This window comes from Salmo salar, chromosome 14, assembly GCF_965601325.2.
Source record: "Salmo salar chromosome 14, fSalSal1, whole genome shotgun sequence".
NCBI classification, from domain to species: domain Eukaryota; kingdom Metazoa; phylum Chordata; class Actinopteri; order Salmoniformes; family Salmonidae; genus Salmo; species Salmo salar.
In genome coordinates this window covers 88,133,680-88,152,937 of record NC_138304.1, presented here as the reverse complement: position 1 = coordinate 88,152,937, position 19,258 = coordinate 88,133,680, and the positions used below count along the sequence as shown (strand labels likewise).

General features: G+C 41.4%; 1 protein-coding gene and 1 non-coding gene across 2 annotated transcripts in view; one reads left to right on the top strand and one right to left on the bottom strand.

The window, feature by feature from the left end:
- Positions 1 to 19,258, bottom strand: part of LOC106570400 (CUB and sushi domain-containing protein 3) — a 738,870-nt gene that overhangs the window by 155,121 nt on the left and 564,491 nt on the right. The window contains exons 45-47 of the mRNA XM_082961236.1: positions 9,698 to 9,843; positions 2,407 to 2,487; positions 365 to 478 (exon numbers count right to left, since the gene is read on the bottom strand). Coding sequence (XP_082817362.1) covers positions 365 to 478; positions 2,407 to 2,487; positions 9,698 to 9,843 — 341 coding nt within the window. The remainder of the gene's footprint in view (positions 1 to 364; positions 479 to 2,406; positions 2,488 to 9,697; positions 9,844 to 19,258) is intronic.
- trnaa-ugc (transfer RNA alanine (anticodon UGC)) lies at positions 1,408 to 1,483 on the top strand. Its single transcript has one exon. It is a non-coding gene; the product is annotated as a tRNA-Ala (tRNA).

The window sequence follows — 19,258 nt, the reverse complement described above, 5'->3', positions numbered from 1 at the left end:
TTTTCAGGTAGATTATCAGGACAAATCCTGACAAAGCGAGTCCCACCAATGGGATCGAGGAGAGAAATATGGCACCATAAAAGATTAATGACAACAGCTGTTTAGGCCACTAAACACAGCGAGAGGGACGACACAGAAACATAACTGGAAGAGAAGACAGGAAACACGAGGGGCTGTGACAGAGCTGGGCAAAACGCATCACAGCAGCACAACATCTAATGACTAAACCATTTTAATTACAGCTGCCACACACGCAAGAGTGCACAAGCGCACACACACACTCGCAGGCTCGCACACATATGCGCACGAAGGAACGCACACACACACACACCCCCCGCATGCACACGTTCACACACACACACACCTTGACATGTGGGAGGAGGCCCGTCCATCTGAAGTCTCTCCCCCAGCCTGCATGTCAGGATCTCACTCCCCACCAGGGTGAAGCCAGGATGGCAGCGGTACCGGAGGATGTCGCCTGTAAGGAGGAGGAGTTAAGGAGGAGGAGGAAGAGGAGTGATACCAAAGAGAGGGAATGTTGAGAGGAGAGAGAGAGAGAGAGAGAGAAGGGTTGAATGGAGCAGAAAGTGAAAAAGACAAGTCAGCGTGTGTCTGAAAGAGAGAGAGAGAGAAAGAAAGAGGGAGAAAGAAAGAGAGAGACAACGAAAGAGAGAGTGTGTAGCCTACTGTACAATCTTCAGAAAAATAACCTATAGGAGAACCCTTTGAAGAACCCTTTTTGGTTTCAGGTAGAACCCATTTGGTTCCATGTAGAACTCTTTTGAGTTCCATAGAACACAAAAGAGTTCTACCGGGAACGAAAAAGGGTTCTACCTGGAATCAAAAAGGGTTCTCCTATGGGGACAACCAAAGAACCGTTTTGGCAACCTTTTTTCGAAGAGTGTAGATGCACTCAGATGAAGCAGTTGTTTAATTAAGAAGGACAGCAGATGCCTGAGACGGATGGGGTGACATTCCCAAACATTCAAGGTTGAACACTGTTGATGAGTGAGTTCTAGCCTGGGTAGGACACTTCAAGACTTCATAATTAAGCAATAAGGCACGAGGGGGTGTGGTATATGGCCAATATACCACGGCTAAGGGCTGTTCTTAACACAACGCAATGCGGAGTGCCTGGATACAGCCAACAGCTGTGGTATATTGGCCATATACCACAAACACCCGAGGTGTCTTACTACTATTATAAACTTGTTACAAACGTAATTAGAACAGTAAAAAGTTATATTTTGTTATACCCGTGGTATACGGCTTTCAGACTATCAGCATTCAGGGGGCGAACCGCCCAGTATATAATGCTAAATAAACCATGGTCCCTGAAGTATGAGTATCGCAGGAGTATTAGTGTTAGTGCAACCAAGAATAAATGGTGTTGAAGATCAAAAGGTAGGTCCCGTGTGGCTCAGTTGGTAGAGCATGGTGTTTGCAACGCCAGGGTTGTGGGTTCGATTCCCACGGGGGACCAGTACGGAGAAAAATGTATGAAAATGTATGCAGGCGCTCTGGATAAGAGCGTCTGCTAAATGACTAAAATGTAAAAGTTATGCTCTTCATCATTGTCATCACCATCATCTACTGCAACATTCTAGTCTTTTTAGAAGCCATCTGATATCTTTAAAAAGCAGCAGAGGGCCATGTCACAGATGATGATGGATGATAGTGGTTTTAGTATTCTGTACAGGGCTGCTACAGTACACACAACCACGTGCAGAGACACACACACACATACGCCACACGACAGTCTTTGGGCCTTGTTACCGGGCAAGGTGAATCCATCTCAGCCACTGTGATCGCCCACTTTCACACCCACCAATCACAGATGTAGTTGCTAACTCACTCATTGATACCCACCAATCACAGAGCTAGTTGCTAACTCACCATTAATACCACGGCAAAGCAGAAATAACCCTGTGTGTCTAGCAGGGTGTGTGTGTGCGGATGTGTGCATGCATGTGTGTGTCCTAGCAAGGTGTCTGTGAGTCTGAGTGTGTGTGTCTTTGTGTGTGCGTGTGTGTGCATGTGTGAGTCCATCCAGGGTATTAGTGGGGGTCACACATACAGGAGGAGGCTTGCCCTCTCTTCTCTAAGCCATGATCGATACTCTCTGCGAACATTGTACATCAGCATGTTTACTGTAGCAGAGGTGAGACTGACATGGGGAATGTTGTGAAACACAGGGACATGGTACTGGTGTAAGGGTTTTGGTTTCCTAGTTTCAGCAGCTGAAGTAAGGCCAGGACCAATACTCACAAAGCATCTCAAAAGTAGGACTGGCTGAAACCTCCTGGTCCTAAGTATGAAGAGTAGTGAGGAGGCCCAATCTCTCCCAGACGATCCATTAGAAAAAGGGAGAATATTCTGGGATTGAACTAAAGGTGGACACCTTACCTATTTCAAGCTCCCCATCCTCCATGAGTATATCAGCGTTAGCGACCTCAGGGGGCGCCTGACAGATCCTCAGCTGGTACGCTAGAATAGGAAGAAGGAGGAAGAAGCAGGAAGAAGGATGAAGAAGGAGGAAGAAAGAAGGAGGAGGAAGAAGGAGGAAGAAGGAGGAAGAAAGAGGAAGAAAGAGGAAGAAGAAGCAGGAGGAAGAAGGAAGAAGAAGGAAGAAGAAAAAGGAAGAAGAAGCAGGAAGAAGGAGGTAGCAGAAGGAAGGAGGAAGAAGGGAGAAGGACGAAGGGTGAAGGAGGAAGAAGAATAAGAAGGAGTAATAAGGAAGAAGAAGGAAGAAGGAGGAAGAAGGAGGAAGAAGGAAGAAGAAGGAAGAAGGAGAGAAGGAGGAGAAGGGGAAGTGGGAAGGAAGAGAAGAAGAAGAAGGAAGTGGGGAAGAAGGAAGAAGAAGGAAGGAAGAAGGAGGAAGGGAGGAGGGAAGAAGAAGGAAGGGAGGAGAAGGGAAGGGAGGAAGGGAAGGGAAGAAGAAGGAAGAATGAAGGAGGAAGGAAGGAAGGAAGAAGAAGAAGGAGAGGAAGAAGGAAGAAGAAGGAGGAAGAAGGAAGGAAGGAAGAAGAGAAGGAGGAAGATGGAAGAAGGAGGAAGGAGGAAGAAAGAAGAGAAGAAAAAAGTTGTAAAGAAAATTTCAACAGTAATGCAAAAGTAGTAATGCCCTTTTTTTGTTAAGCACTTACTGCACTGGCACTGTTTTGTATTCTATCGAACATGGAATTAAATGAATAATATTTAGATCTCTTCTTGGTTATTCCTGTTGATGGTTTGAACGTGGGTATCTGCTAAACTCAACAGTAATGCAAAGCCCATCACCCCACCTGTGCCACCACTACCGCTGACCCACTTGCAAAATCACAGATCTCCATTGATTTCCCATGTCTGGACAAAAGAGCATCAGCATTGGGGAGGAGGAAAAACTGACATTTGAAAGGTTAAGCGTAAATGGAAAAAATATCAGATTCCACACCTCCTCCACCTGGCTGCATAACAATTAATTCAGCAGCAACGTGATCACGACGGTGTTAAGGGCATCAGATAAGCCCAGTGTACCTTTTGGGAATCAATAGAGCGGTCAAACTGGGCTGTGCTGGGACCGACGCACTGCTAACGATCTGAAGAAAGCGAACGCTGCTAGCTGGCGCTAATGACAGGATAAAATAAGGTGATACAGGTTGGAGTTGTGCCCAGGAAGAGATATTACACTCTACACACACAATTGCATGGACGGAGAGACATACAGACACAGACACACATAGACCCTCTCAAACACACATGAACACACACACACTACACACACACACACACACACACACACACACACACCACACACACACACACACACACACACACACACCCACACACACACACACACACACACACACACACACACACACACCTACACACCATAAACATACAAACAGACACACAATCTGAGGAATCACTGCTAATGACAGGAATAATATAAGGTAACGGGAAATATTACCAAGACAAGGGGAAATATTACCATATTACCATTGAATCTTACAGCCAACATCTTTCAGGACTGCAGAGCCAGACTACCCCCATTACCTGACAGTGTCATGCCAACACAAACCAGGAGGGAAAATCAAAAACAGTCATTGATCATTCATCATAATGAACTAGTGAGTAATATTTGAAGGTAATCTATCATGCACCAAATACATTGAAAGTGTAGCATGCTGCTAAAAATACAATAGGTATGCGAATACTATGAAGTACTGGAGCTAGCTAGAGCATAACTCAACTGGTCTGCGCTTCAAATAGCACCCTATTCCCCATAGGACTCTGGTCAAAATTAGCACACTACTATACAGGGAGGGGAAAAAGTATTTGATCCCCTGCTGATTTTGTTCATTTGCCCACTGACAAAGAAATGATCAGTCTATAATTGTAATCATAGGTTTATTTGAACAGTGAGAGACAGAATAACAACAAAAAAATCCAGAAAAACGCATGTCAAGAATATTATAAATTGATTTGCATTTTAATGAGGGAAATAAGTATTTGACCCCTCTGCAAAATAAAACTTAGTACTTGGTGGCAAAACCCTTGTTGGCAATCACAGAGGTCAGACGTTTCTTGTAGTTTGCCACCAGGTTTGCATACATCTCAGGAGGGATTTTGTCCCACTCCTCTTTGCAGATCTTCTCCAAGTCATTAAGGTTTCGAGGCTGATGTTTGGCAACTCGAACCTTCAGCTCCCTCCACAGATTTTCTATGGGATTAAGGTCTGGAGACTGGCTAGGCCACTCCAGGACCTTAATGTGCTTCTTCTTGATACACTCCTTCGTTGCCTTGGCCATGTGTTTTGGGTCATTGTCATGCTGGAATACCCATCCACGACCCATTTTCAATGCCCTGGCTGAGGGAAGGAGGTTCTCACCCAAGATTTGACGGTACATGGCCCCGTCCATCGTCCCTTTGATGCGGTGAAGTTGTCCTGTCCCCTTAGCAGAAAAAACCCCCCAAAGCATAATGTTTCCACCTCCATGTTTGACGGTGGGGATGGTGTTCTTGGGGTCATAGGCAGCATTCCTCCTCATCCAAATACGGCGAGTTGAGCTGATGCCAAAAAGCTCCATTTTGGTTTCATCTGACCACAACACTTTCACCCAGTTGTCCTCTGAATCATTCAGATGTTCATTGGCAAACTTCAGACGGGCATGTATATGTGCTTTCTTGAGCAGGGGGTCCTTGCGGGCGCTGCAGGATTTCAGTCCTTCACGGCATAGTGTGTTACCAATTGTTTTCTTGGTGACTATGGTCCCAGCTGCCTTGAGATCATTGACAAGATCCTCCCGTGTAGTTCTGGGCTGATCATTGCAACTCCACGAGGTGAGATCTTGCATGGAGCCCCAGGCCGAGGGAGATTGACAGTTCTTTTGTGTTTCTTCCATTTGCGAATAATCGCACCAACTGTTGTCACCTTCTCACCAAGCTGCTTGATGATGGTCTTGTAGCCCATTCCAGCCTTGTGTAGGTCTACAGTCTTGTCCCTGACATCCTTGGAGAGCTCTTTGGTCTTGGCCATGGTGGAGAGTTTGGAATCTGATTGATTGATTGCTTCTGTGGACAGGTGTCTTTTATACAGGTAACAAGCTGAGATTAGGAGCACTCCCTTTAAGAGTGTGCTCCTAATCTCAGCTCGTTACCTGTATAAAAGACACCTGTGAGCAATAAATCTTTCTGATTGAGAGGGGGTCAAATACTTATTTCCCTCATTAAAATGCAAATCAATTTATAACATTTCTGACATGCGTTTTTCAGGATTTTTTTGTTGTTATTCTGTCTCTCACTGTTCAAATAAACCTACCATTAAAATTATAGACTGATCATTTCTTTGTCAGTGGGCAAACCTACAAAATCAGCAGGGGATCAAATACTTTTTTCCCTCACTGTATCTAGGGAATCACTATATAGGAATTACTGCCTGACTCTCTCCCTCTCTCTTCCAGTATATATAGAAAGGCTGAAGCACATCAACATTTGTTAATTGTGGGAACCGTTTCACCGTCTTAATTGGTGCATTAATTATCAGGAATAACACAGTGGGCTATTTGTACCAATCCCCATCCCTGGCACAACCAGAAGCCAACGAAACGAAACTGGGAGAGACCTACCTTTATTTGTCCAATAAGAAACTCTTGATATGGTTTGCTGCTGTGTGCACTAATGAATACACCCCAGCTAACAAAGTAGACAGAGGAGAGGAGGGAGGAAGTCAGCTTTCTCTAATAGAGAACAGGAGCTTTGGCTCCAGACGATGCTGGTCGCTAGAATAAAACAAATTAAGTAGCGAGAGCCACTTACCATGTGGCTCCTGTTCAATGTGCTAGCTGATTAATAAGATTCCTTTGGAGGCTCTGCAGGGAGAGGAAGGAGAGAGAGCACAGAGGGAACAGGGGAGGGGGGTAGAGGGATGAGGGGGGAGCATGTGTATGTGTGGGCGTTAGGGGGTGAGAGGGTTGTGTATGTGTGTGTGTGTGGGTGGGCGCTAGTGGGTGAGGGGGTTGCATGTGTGTGTGTGTGTGTGTGTGTGTGTGTGTGTGTGTGTGTGTGTGTGTGTGTGTGTGTGTGTGTGTGTGTGTGTGTGTGTGTGTGACTGTGAAGTTGGAGAATATGTGTGCGTGTGTTTGTGTGTATTGGCAATTGAAGCGAAAGCTATGAAGAGTCAATGACACTGACAGCTACTTTCTATGTCCCCATGAGAGACTGATGCACTCTTGGAAAAAAGGGTACAAAAAGGTTATTTAGCTGTTCCCATAGGATAACCCTTTTGGGTTCCAGTTAGAACCCTTTTGGGTTCCATGTAGATCTCTCTGTAGAAATGGTTCTACCTGCAACCAAAGGGTTCTACAAAGGGTTCTCCTTTGGGGACAGTCGAAGAACCCTTTAAGGTTCTAGATAGCACCTTTTTCTAAGAGTGTAGTTCTCACAAAAGAGCTCAATAAAATGGAGGAAAACATGACTTAGCTTCCTCTATGTATTTCCCTCGTGGGATTTATCTACACTAACTAGTTTTCCATCCAATTGGCGACAGATTTTCATGCAAATATTCTAAAATCTGCATAAAGAAAGTATGCACATTTTCCCACCAGTGGTGTTTCCACAAACTGACTTGTTGCGATAAAAATCAGTACGTGATGACATAGTGCACACAAAATAGTATTTTTCGCTTAGGTTTTCATGTACAGAATAAAAATCTAAAGTTCAATGTGTTTTCATCGTATTTTCAACTCTACCGATAGTTTTGTCACAAAAACCGTTACGTTAAATAGCAAATGTGCCTACCTTGGTCTAACCAACAGCTCGCAGACACAGTGCGGATAGGCTGTGTGGGTAGGCTAGTTTAGACGGTGAGATGATTATGGATAAGTGAAGGAATATTTGTATTTGTCAAACGGCAGTCAAGCGTCGATCATCATGTCACCAGAATAAGACCCTCAATATTTATTGGAAAGGAGCATGAAGTTCATCATAATGTATTTCATCTGTAGTATTATAAACTGCATGCTTTCCCGAGTCGTAATGGGAGGACCACACACCATATAATCACGTGACTCCAAGTTTACTTCCATATGATGGTTTTTATATTAATATTTGTGCATAAAGGCGTTTCCACCGCCATTTTACAGACACAAAAAGAGCTCACCATGTTGAACGTACAAAGTATCTGCCTGCATTGATGAAATTGTACCGAAACTTCCTGTTTCCATCACAGTTGTCGTGATTTTTTTTTAATACAGTTTGTCTTTACTACCTAAAAACTGTGGCTGGAAACGTGGTTACTGTGAACGATGAAGATAATCACCGGTCAAAACTAGTGGGCTCTGGGAATTGAGTCATCAAATCATGATGCCTGCATAATGTCCTGAATAACTATGCAATTTTTCAACTTAAATCCTCTCTTAACAGAATTGGAAAAAGTGACAGTTTTGCATTTTGCTTGTTGAAGATTATTCATAAAGATAATCATATTCCATCTATTTACCCCCGGCCAATCTTTGATGTGACCGAAATGAAAACACTTTTATTTGTAAGTCTGGACTGCAAACTACATGAATAAACCGGCTATAGACTATAATCTGATTACTTGACAGTTGAGGACAGTTGAGGACATTCTAATAAAGTAAATTAATATATTTTACTAATAATAAATGTTATATAAATCTTGGTTAATTCACAGCAAAGCAGAGTGTTCACTAAGGGGAAATAAAATTGTCTCTCTTACTCGGTGGCTCTTTTAAAATAAATCAAAGCTAAACTCATTACAGAAGCAGAGTAATTCCCATGCCAAATCCATGTAAATATAGAGAAACATTGCTGGGTATTCGCTCTAGTCTAGTACATTCAGAGAGTAGCAACAGACCAGATATGTGGTTAGGGATTGCTTTATTAGACTATAGGGATCGAAGTACAGATGAATAATAATGATAATAATAGTATTCATCAAATAGTTCTCCATTACCTTTGATCATCTGACCGACAAATTAAACATTGTTTAATAACTGTAATCAACCAACAGCGACTGTTGATCCATACTGTATCAAACTCAAAGCCTGCAGTTTACCCATACTCCATTTGGACAGAGCTGAAACTAAAGTGACAGTTAAGCACCTCAACTGTTATAGTAAAGTGATTGGAGTTCCTTTTAAGCCACCACACCGTCCGCAATCGAGGCAGACTGGTTAACAGGAAGAGACGTTTTATACAGGCCACGATCGATAAGCACTTGTAGTTAGGTCATGAATGCTGGCTGTGGCAGAATAACAGGGGCTTTGCTATTGGGCTGATAAATCTGTTTATTCCAGTAGCACCGTGTCAACAATCAGTGTAAGAGCAGCCTTGTGTGGAATCGGTCAATCCATAGAGAGAGGCTACTGTAAACCAGCACCAGCTTTATAGAGAACTGGAATGACTGATTTACACTATAAGGCCGACCTGAACCGGACTAAGCTGGCTGAGGTATTTTTATTCTTATAAAGAAGTGATTTACACTATAATTCCAATCAGACATACAGTGCTGGCTCGGATAGTATCTTTTCACATTCTACTTCCCAGCCCTGTTTCAGCAACTATAATGGATGTGTAACCAGGCCTGCCCAGTACAGCTCAGCTTATTATTATTATTACTATTATTGGCTTGGTTTGGCTCAGCAGTGTGTATACAATACAGTATGTGACTGGATGGCTGTATAGAAAAACTAGATTTGGTCGAGTGCTCATTGCTCAGAGTGCAGCCTGTAGTCAATAATCGATGTGTATAGAGCCACAAACCTTCACTGATTTATCACTGTCAGATGGGAGAGAGGCATCGAAGTGCAATAAGTCAGGATTTAATTGACTATGAAAATGAGCTGAGCCAATAATGAGTACTGGCTGCCATGCGTGTCAGAGGCCCAAGGCGGTCAGGGTGCATGAAGAGGAGGAGGAAGCGGAAGAAGAGGAAGAAGAGGAGGAGGATGAGAAGGTAGTGGAAGAGGAAGAGGAGGAGGATGAATATGAGGATGAGGAAGATGAGGAGGAGGATGAAGAGGAGGAAGAGGAGGACTAGGAGCTTCACTCTGCTGCCTTTCAGGCCATTGATCTTTCTCTACCTCTCACTCCCTCACTCTCCTTCCCTATCTCCTTCGATCTCCATCTTTGTCTCTGTATTGTCCTTTATGTTTCTCTCTCTCTCCCATGCCCATCTCTCAGATTAAGTGCTCACCATGGTAACTGAGCACGAAGAATCCGCTGCCGCTGAAGTCGCTATGGAACTTAATGAGGATTTGGTTGGAGGTGCTGTAGACCGACTCCAGCGCTGTGTTCCCACTGAACTGACCGATCTGGGGGGAGCTCTGGTCCGGACCGTCCCTGTGACAGAGACAGAAACAGAGAGACAAACACGCACACGCACACGCACGTAGACACACACACAGACACACACACACACACACACACACACACACACACACACACACACACACACACACACACACACACACACACACACACACACACACACACACACACACACACACACACACACACACACACACACTGATTAATGACAAATCCCTCTCCATGGGCAAGTGACATTGTCAATAGAAAATGAAAACAACAAATTGACCAACACAGACATAGCTTTGAAAGGAGCGCATTGGAAATCTCTGCACATTTTCCCACGTCAATGTAGAGAGCAGCCCATTCAATCACTGACATCAGGCATCCAGCATCAACGTTCAACAGGTACAGCTGTAGCTACAAACTGTAGCGCTGTAATTACAAACTGTATAGCTGTAGCTACAAACTGTAGCGCTGTAATTACAAACTGTATAGCTGTAGCTACAAACTGTAGCGCTGTAATTACAAACTGTAAAGCTGTAGCTACAAACTGTAGCGATGTAATTACAAACTGTATAGCTGTAGCTACAAACTGTAGCGCTGTAATTACAAACTGTATAGCTGTAGCTACAAACTGTAGCGCTGTAATTACAAACTGTAGCGCTGTAATTACAAACTGTATAGCTGTAATTACAAACTGTATAGCTGTAGCTACAAACTGTAGCGCTGTAATTACAAACTGTATAGCTGTAGCTACAAACTGTATAGCTGTAGCTACAAACTGTATAGCTGTAATTACAAACTGTATAACTGTAGCTACAAACTGTATAGCTGTAGCTACAAACTGTATAGCTGTAGCTACAAACTGTATAGCTGTAATTACAAACTGTATAGCTGTAGCTACAAACTGTAGCGCTGTAATTACAAACTGTATAGCTGTAGCTACAAACTGTATAGCTGTAGCTACAAACTGTATAGCTGTAATTACAAACTGTATAGCTGTAGCTACAAACTGTATAGGTGTAGCTACAAACTGTATAGCTGTAATTACAAACTGTATAGCTGTAATTACAAACTGTATAGCTGTAGCTACAAACTGTACAGCTGTAATTACAAACTGTATAGCTGTAATTACAAACTGTATAGCTGTAATTACAAACTGTATAGCTGTAGCTACAAACTGTATAGCTGTAATTACAAACTGTATAGCTGTAATTACAAACTGTATAGCTGTAGCTACAAACTGTATAGCTGTAATTACAAACTATATAGCTGTAATTACAAACTGTATAGCTGTAATTACAAACTGTATAGCTGTAATTACAAACTGTAAAGCTGTAGCTACAAACTGTATAGCTGTAATTACAAACTGTATAGCTGTAATTACAAACTGTATAGCTGTAATTACAAACTGTATAGCTGTAGCTACAAACTGTATAGCTGTAGCTACAAACTGTATAGCTGTAATTACAAACTGTATAGCTGTAATTACAAACTGTATAGCTGTAATTACAAACTGTATAGCTGTAGATGCAAACTGTATAGCTGTAATTACAAACTGTATAGCTGTAGCTACAAACTGTATAGCTGTAGCTACAATCTGTATAGCTGTAATTACAAACTGTATAGCTGTAGCTACAAACTGTATAGCTGTAGCTACAAAATTTATAGCTGTAGCTACAAACTGTATAGCTGTACTTACAAACTGTATAGCTGTAGCTACAAACTGTATAGCTGTAGCTACAAACTGTATAGCTGTAGCTACAAACTGTAGCGCTGTAATTACAAACTGTATAGCTGTAGCTACAAACTGTAGCGCTGTAATTACAAACTGTAGCGCTGTAATTACAAACTGTATAGCTGTAATTACAAACTGTATAGCTGTAGTTACAAACTGTAGCGCTGTAATTACAAACTGTATAGCTGTAGCTACAAAATGTATAGCTGTAGCTACAAACTGTATAGCTGTAATTACAAACTATATAGCTGTAGCTACAAACTGTAGCGCTGTAATTACAAACTGTATAACTGTAGCTACAAACTGTATAGCTGTAGCTACAAACTGTATAGCTGTAGCTACAAACTGTATAGCTGTAATTACAAACTGTATAGCTGTAGCTACAAACTGTATAGCTGTAATTACAAACTGTATTGCTGTAGCTACAAACTGTAGCGCTGTAATTACAAACTGTATAGCTGTAGCTACAAACTGTATAGCTGTAGCTACAAACTGTATAGCTGTAATTACAAACTGTATAGCTGTAGCTACAAACTGTATAGCTGTAGCTACAAACTGTATAGCTGTAATTACAAACTGTATAGCTGTAATTACAAACTGTATAGATGTAGCTACAAACTGTACAGCTGTAATTACAAACTGTATAGCTGTAATTACAAACTGTATAGCTGTAATTACAAACTGTATAGCTGTAGCTACAAACTGTATAGCTGTAATTACAAACTGTATAGCTGTAATTACAAACTGTATAGCTGTAATTACAAACTGTATAGCTGTAGCTACAAACTGTATAGCTGTAATTACAAACTATATAGCTGTAATTACAAACTGTATAGCTGTAATTACAAACTGTATAGCTGTAATTACAAACTGTAAAGCTGTAGCTACAAACTGTATAGCTGTAATTACAAACTGTATAGCTGTAATTACAAACTGTATAGCTGTAGCTACAAACTGTATAGCTGTAATTACAAACTGTATAGCTGTAATTACAAACTGTATAGCTGTAATTACAAACTGTATAGCTGTAATTACAAACTTTATAGCTGTAATTACAAACTGTATAGCTGTAGCTACAAACTGTATAGCTGTAGCTACAAACTGTATAGCTGTAATTACAAACTGTATAGCTGTAATTACAAACTGTATAGCTGTAATTACAAACTGTATAGCTGTAGCTGCAAACGGTATAGCTGTAATTACAAACTGTATAGCTGTAGCTACAAACTGTATAGCTGTAGCTACAAACTGTATAGCTGTAGCTACAAACTGTATAGCTGTAATTACAAACTGTATAGCTGTAGCTACAAACTGTATAGCTGTAGCTACAAACTGTATAGCTGTAATTACAAACTGTATAGCTGTAGCTACAAACTGTATAGCTGTAGCTACAAAATGTATAGCTGTAATTACAAACTGTATAGCTGTAGCTACAAACTGTATAGCTGTAATTACAAACTGTATAGCTGTAATTACAAACTGTATAGCTGTAATTACAAACTGTATAGCTGTAGCTGCAAACTGTATAGCTATAATTACAAACTGTATAGCTGTAATTACAAACTGTATAGCTGTAATTACAAACTGTATAGCTGTAGCTACAAACTGTATAGCTGTAATTACAAACTGTATAGCTGTAGCTACAAACTGTATAGCTGTAGCTACAAACTTTATAGCTGTAGCTACAAACTGTATAGCTGTACTTACAAACTGTATAGCTGTAGCTACAAACTGTATAGCTGTAGCTACAAACTGTATAGCTGTAGCTACAAACTGTATAGCTGTAATTGCAAACTGTATAGCTGCAATTAAGCTGTATAGCTGTAACCTTCAAACAGAAATGTGCATCCTGTAGCTCTAACTCCCAAAAGTTTTGGGACACTGTAAAGTTCATGGAGAATAAGAGCACCTCCTCCCAGCTGCCCACTGCACTGAGGCTAAGAAACACTGTCAGCACTGATAAATCCACGATAATCGAGAATTTCAATAAGCATTTCTCTACGGCTGGCCATGCTTTCCTCCTGGCTACTCCAACCCCGGCCAACAACTCCGCACCCCCCGCAGTTACTTGCCCAAGCCTCCCCAGCTTCTCCTTCACCTAAATCCAGATAGCAGATGTTCTGAAAGAGCTGCAAAACCTGGACCCGTACAAATCAGCTGAGCTAGACAATCTGGACCCTCTCTTTCTAAAATTATCCACCGCCATTGTTGCAACCCCTATTACCAGTCTGTTCAACCTCTCTTTTGTATCGTCTGAGATCCCTAAAGATTGGAAAGCTGCTGCGGTCATCCCCCACTTCAAAGGGGGTGACACTCTAGACCCAAACTGTTATAGACCTATATCCATCTGCCCTGCCATTCTAAAGTCTTTGAAAGTTAACAAACAGATCACTGACCATTTCAAATCTCACCGTACCATCTCCGCTGTGCAATACGGCTCCCGAGCTGGTCATGGGTGCACCTCAGCCATGCTCAAGGTATTAAACGATATCATAACCGCCATCGATAAAAGACAGTACTGTGCAGCCATCTTCATCGACCTGGCCAAGGCTTTCGACTCTGTCAATCACTGCATTCTTATCGGCAGACTCAACAGCCTTGGTATCTCAAATGACTGCCTTGCCTGGTTCACCAACTACTTTTTAGATAGAGTTCAGTGTGTCAAATCTGAGGACCTGTTGTCTGGACCTCTGGCAGTCTCTATGGGGGTACCACAGGGTTCAATTCTCGGGCCGACTCTTTTCTCTGTATATATCAACGATGTCGCTCTTGCTGCGGGTGATTCCTTGATCCACCTCTACGCAGACAACACCATTCTGTATACATCTGGCCCTTCTTTGGACACTGTTAACAAACCTCCAAACGAGCTTCAATGCCATACAACACTCCTTCCGTGGCCTCCAACTGCTCTTAAACGCTAGTAAAACTCCTTTTCAACCGATCACTGCCCGCACCCGCACACCCGACTAGCATCACTACTCTGGACGGTTCTGACTTAGAATATGTGGACAACTACAAATACCTAGGTGTCTGGCTAGACTGTAAACTCTCCTTCCAGACTCATATTAAACATCTCCAATCCAAAATTAAATCTAGAATCTGCTTCCTATTTCGCAACAAAGCCTCCTTCACTCACACTGCCATACATACCCTCGTAAAACTGACGTACTATCCTACCGATCCTCGACTTCGGCGATGTCATTTACAAAACAGCGTCCAACACTCTACTCAGCAAATTGGATGCAGTCTATGACAGTGCCATCCGTTTTGTCACCAAAGCACCATACACCACCCACCACTGCGACCTGTATGCTCTCGTCGGTTGGCCCTCGCTACATATTCGTCGCCAGCCCCACTGGCTCCAGGTCATCTATAAGTCTATGCTAGGTAAAGCTCCACCTTATCTCAGCTCACTGGTCACGATAACAACACCCACCCGTAGCACACGCTCCAGCAGGTATATCGCACTGGTCATCCCCAAAGCCAACACCCCCTTTGGCCGCCTTTCCTTCCAGTTCTCTGCTGCCAATGACTGGAACGAATTGCAAAAATCGCTGAAGTTAGAAAATTATATCTCCCTCACTAACTTTAAACATCAGCTATCTGAGCAGCTGACCGATTGCTGCAGCTGTACACACACAACCCATCTCTAAATAGCCCATCCAATCTACCTACCTCATCCCCATATTGTTTTTATTTACTTTTTGCTCTTTTGCACACCAGTATTTCTACTTGCACATCATCTGCACATCTCTCACTCCAGTGTTAATTTGCTAAATTGTAATTACTTCGCTACTATGGCCTATTTATTGCCTTTCTCCTCATGCCATTTGCACACACTGTATATATACTTTTTTTCTGCTGTGTTATTGACTGTAAGTCTATTTATTCCATGTGTAACTCTGTGTTGTTTGTGTCGCACTGCTTTGCTTTATCTTGGGCAGGTTGCAGTTGTAAATGAGAACTTGTTCTCAACTGGCCTACCTAGTTAAATAAAGGTGAAATAAAAAAATAAAATTAAAATTACAAACTGTATAGCTGTAATTACAAACTGTATAGCTGTAGCTACAAACTGTATAGCTGTAGCTACAAACTGTACAGCTGTAGCTACAAACTGTATAGCTGTAGCTACAAACTATATAGCTGTAGCTACAAACTGTATATCTGTAGCTACAAACTGTATAGCTGTAGCTACAAACTGTATAGCTGTAATTAAACTGTATAGCTGTAATTACAAACTGTATAGCTGTAATTACAAACTGTAGAGCTGTAGCTACAAACTGTATAGCTGTAATTGCAAACTGTAGGGCTGTAGCTACAAACTGTATAGCTGTAGCTACAAACTGTATAGCTGTAGCTACAAACTGTACAGCTGTAATTGCAAACTGTAGAGCTGTAGCTACAAACTGTATAGCTGTAATTACAAACTGTAGAGCTGTAATTACAAACCGTATAGCTGTAATTACAAACCGTATAGCTGTAATTACAAACGGTATAGCTGTAATTACAAACTGTATAGCTGTAATTACAAACTGTAGAGCTGTAATTACAAACGGTATAGCTGTAATTACAAACTGTATAGCTGTAATTACAAACTGTACAGCTGTAGCTACAAACTGTAGAGCTGTAATTACAAACGGTATAGCTGTAATTACAAACTGTATAGCTGTAGCTACAAACTGTATAGCTGTAATTACAAACTGTATAGCTGTAATTACAAACTGTAGAGCTGTAATTACAAACTGTATAGCTGTAATTACAAACTGTAGAGCTGTAATTACAAACTGTATAGCTGTAATTACAAACTGTATAGCTGTAATTACAAACTGTATAGCTGGAGCTACAAACTGTATAGCTGTAATTACAAAATGTATATCATTGAAATTGACACATCATGCCTATTTATTTACCAACATACTGTATGTACCCTTGTATGAACTTGTGATCAAAAACAAACATTTATATGTATATTAGAGAGAGAGAGAGCATGTGTTTGTGAGAGAGAGCATGTGTGTGTGTGTGTGTGTGTGTGTGTGAGAGAGAGAGAGAGAGAGAGAGAGAGATTGAGAGAGAGAGCGTGTGTGTGTGAGAGAGCGTGTGTGTGAGAGAGAGTGTGTGTGTGTTTGTGAGAGAGCGTGTGTGTATGTGTTTGTGAGAGAGAGAGCGTGTGTATCTGTGTTTGTGAGAGAGAGAGCGTGTGTGTATGTTTGTGAGAGAGAGAGAGTTTGAGTGATTCTCTGTGTGTATTAGTGCATACGTGAGTGTGTGAGCGTGTGCGCACGTGCATATGTGTGTGGGCGCGCACAAGTGTGTTTGTGTGTGTGTTTGTGCACGAAAATATGTGGGGAACCCACAAGCCAGCATGATGTCTCACAGCGCAGAATGAAGCGGTCGCAGCCGCCGCAGACATCAACGTATATACTATCTGTGAAGGAGACAGCAACATAAATACTATCTGAGAGAGACAGCAACATAAATACTATCTGTGAAGGAGACAGCAACATAAATACTATCTGAGAGAGACAGCAAAATAAATACTATCTGAGAGAGACAGCAACATAAATACTATCTGAGAGAGACAGCAACATAAATACTATCTGAGAGAGACAGCAACATAAATACTATCTGTGAAGGAGACAGCAACATAAATACTATCTGAGAGAGACAGCATCATAAATACTATCTGAGACGGAGACAGCAACATAAATACTATCTGAGAGAGACAGCAACATAAATACTATCTGAGAGAGACAGCATCATAAATACTATCTGAGACGGAGACAGCAACATAAATACTATCTGAGAGAGACAGCAACATAAATACTATCTGAGACGGAGACAGCAACATAAATACTATCTGAGAGAGACAGCAACATAAATACTATCTGAGACGGAGACAGCAACATAAATACTATCTGAGAGAGACAGCAACATAAATACTATCTGAGACGGAGACAGCAACATAAATACTATCTGAGACGGAGACAGCAACATAAATACTATCTGAGAGAGACAGCAACATAAATACTATCTGAGACGGAGACAGCAACATAAATACTATCTGAGAGAGACAGCAACATAAATACTATCTGAGACGGAGACAGCAACATAAATACTATCTGAGAGAGACAGCAACATAAATACTATCTGAGAGAGACAGCAACATAAATACTATCTGAGACGGAGACAGCAACATAAATACTATCTGAGAGAGACAGCAACATAAATACTATCTGAGAGAGACAGCAACATAAATACTATCTGAGACGGAGACAGCAACATATATACTATCTGAGAGAGACAGCAACACATATACTATCTGAGAGAGACAGCAACATAAATACTATCTGAGACGGAGACAGCAACATAAATACTATCTGAGATGGAGACAACAACATAAATACTATCTGAGAGAGACAGCAACATAAATACTCTCTGAGATGGAGACAGCAACATAAATACTATCTGAGACGGTGACAGCAACATATATACTATCTGATACAGAGACAGCAACATAAATACTATCTGAGACGGAGACAGCAACATAAAAACTATCTGAGACGGAGACAGCAACATAAATACTATCTGAGAGAGACAGCAACATAAATACTATCTGAGAGAGACAGCAACATAAATACTATCTGAGAGAGACAGCAACATAAATACTATCTGAGACGGAGACAGCAACATAAATACTATCTGAGACGGAGACAGCAACATAAATACTATCTGAGAGAGACAGCAACATAAATACTATCTGAGAGAGACAGCAACATAAATACTATCTGAGACGGAGACAGCAACATAAATACTATCTGAGACGGAGACAGCAACATAAATACTATCTGAGAGAGACAGCAACATAAATACTATCTGAGAGAGACAGCAACATAAATACTATCTGAGACGGAGACAGCAACATAAATACTATCTGATACGGAGACAGCAACATAAATACTATCTGTGAAGGAGACAGCAACATAAATACTATCTGATACGGAGACAGCAACATAAATACTATCTTAGACGGAGACAGCAACATAAATACTATCTGATACGGAGAGGCAACATAAATACTATCTGAGACGGAGACAGCAACATATATACTATCTGAGACAGCAACATAAATACTCTCTGAGATGGAGACAGCAACATAAATACTATCTGAGACGGAGACAGCAACATATATACTATCTGAGACGGAGACAGCAACATATATACTATCTGAGACGGAGACAGCAACATAAATACTATCTGAGACAGCAACATAAATACTCTCTGAGATGGAGACAGCAACATAAATAATATCTGAGATGGAGACAGCAACATAAATACTATCTGAGATGGAGACAGCAACATAAATACTATCTGAGATGGAGACAGCAACATAAATAATATCTGAGATGGAGACAGCAACATAAATACTATCTGAGACGGAGACAGCAACATAAATACTATCTGAGATGGAGACAGCAACATAAATACTATCTGAGATGGACACAACAACATAAATACCATCTGAGACGGAGAAAGCAACATAAATGCTATCTGAGACGGAGACAGCATCATAAATACTATCTGTGAAGGAGACAGCAACATAAATACTATCTGAGACGGGCGCCTCCGACGGAGCAGCAACATAAATCCGGCTGAGCGCCTGCTCGAGACTGAGACAGCAACATAAATACTATCTGAGACAGAGAAAGA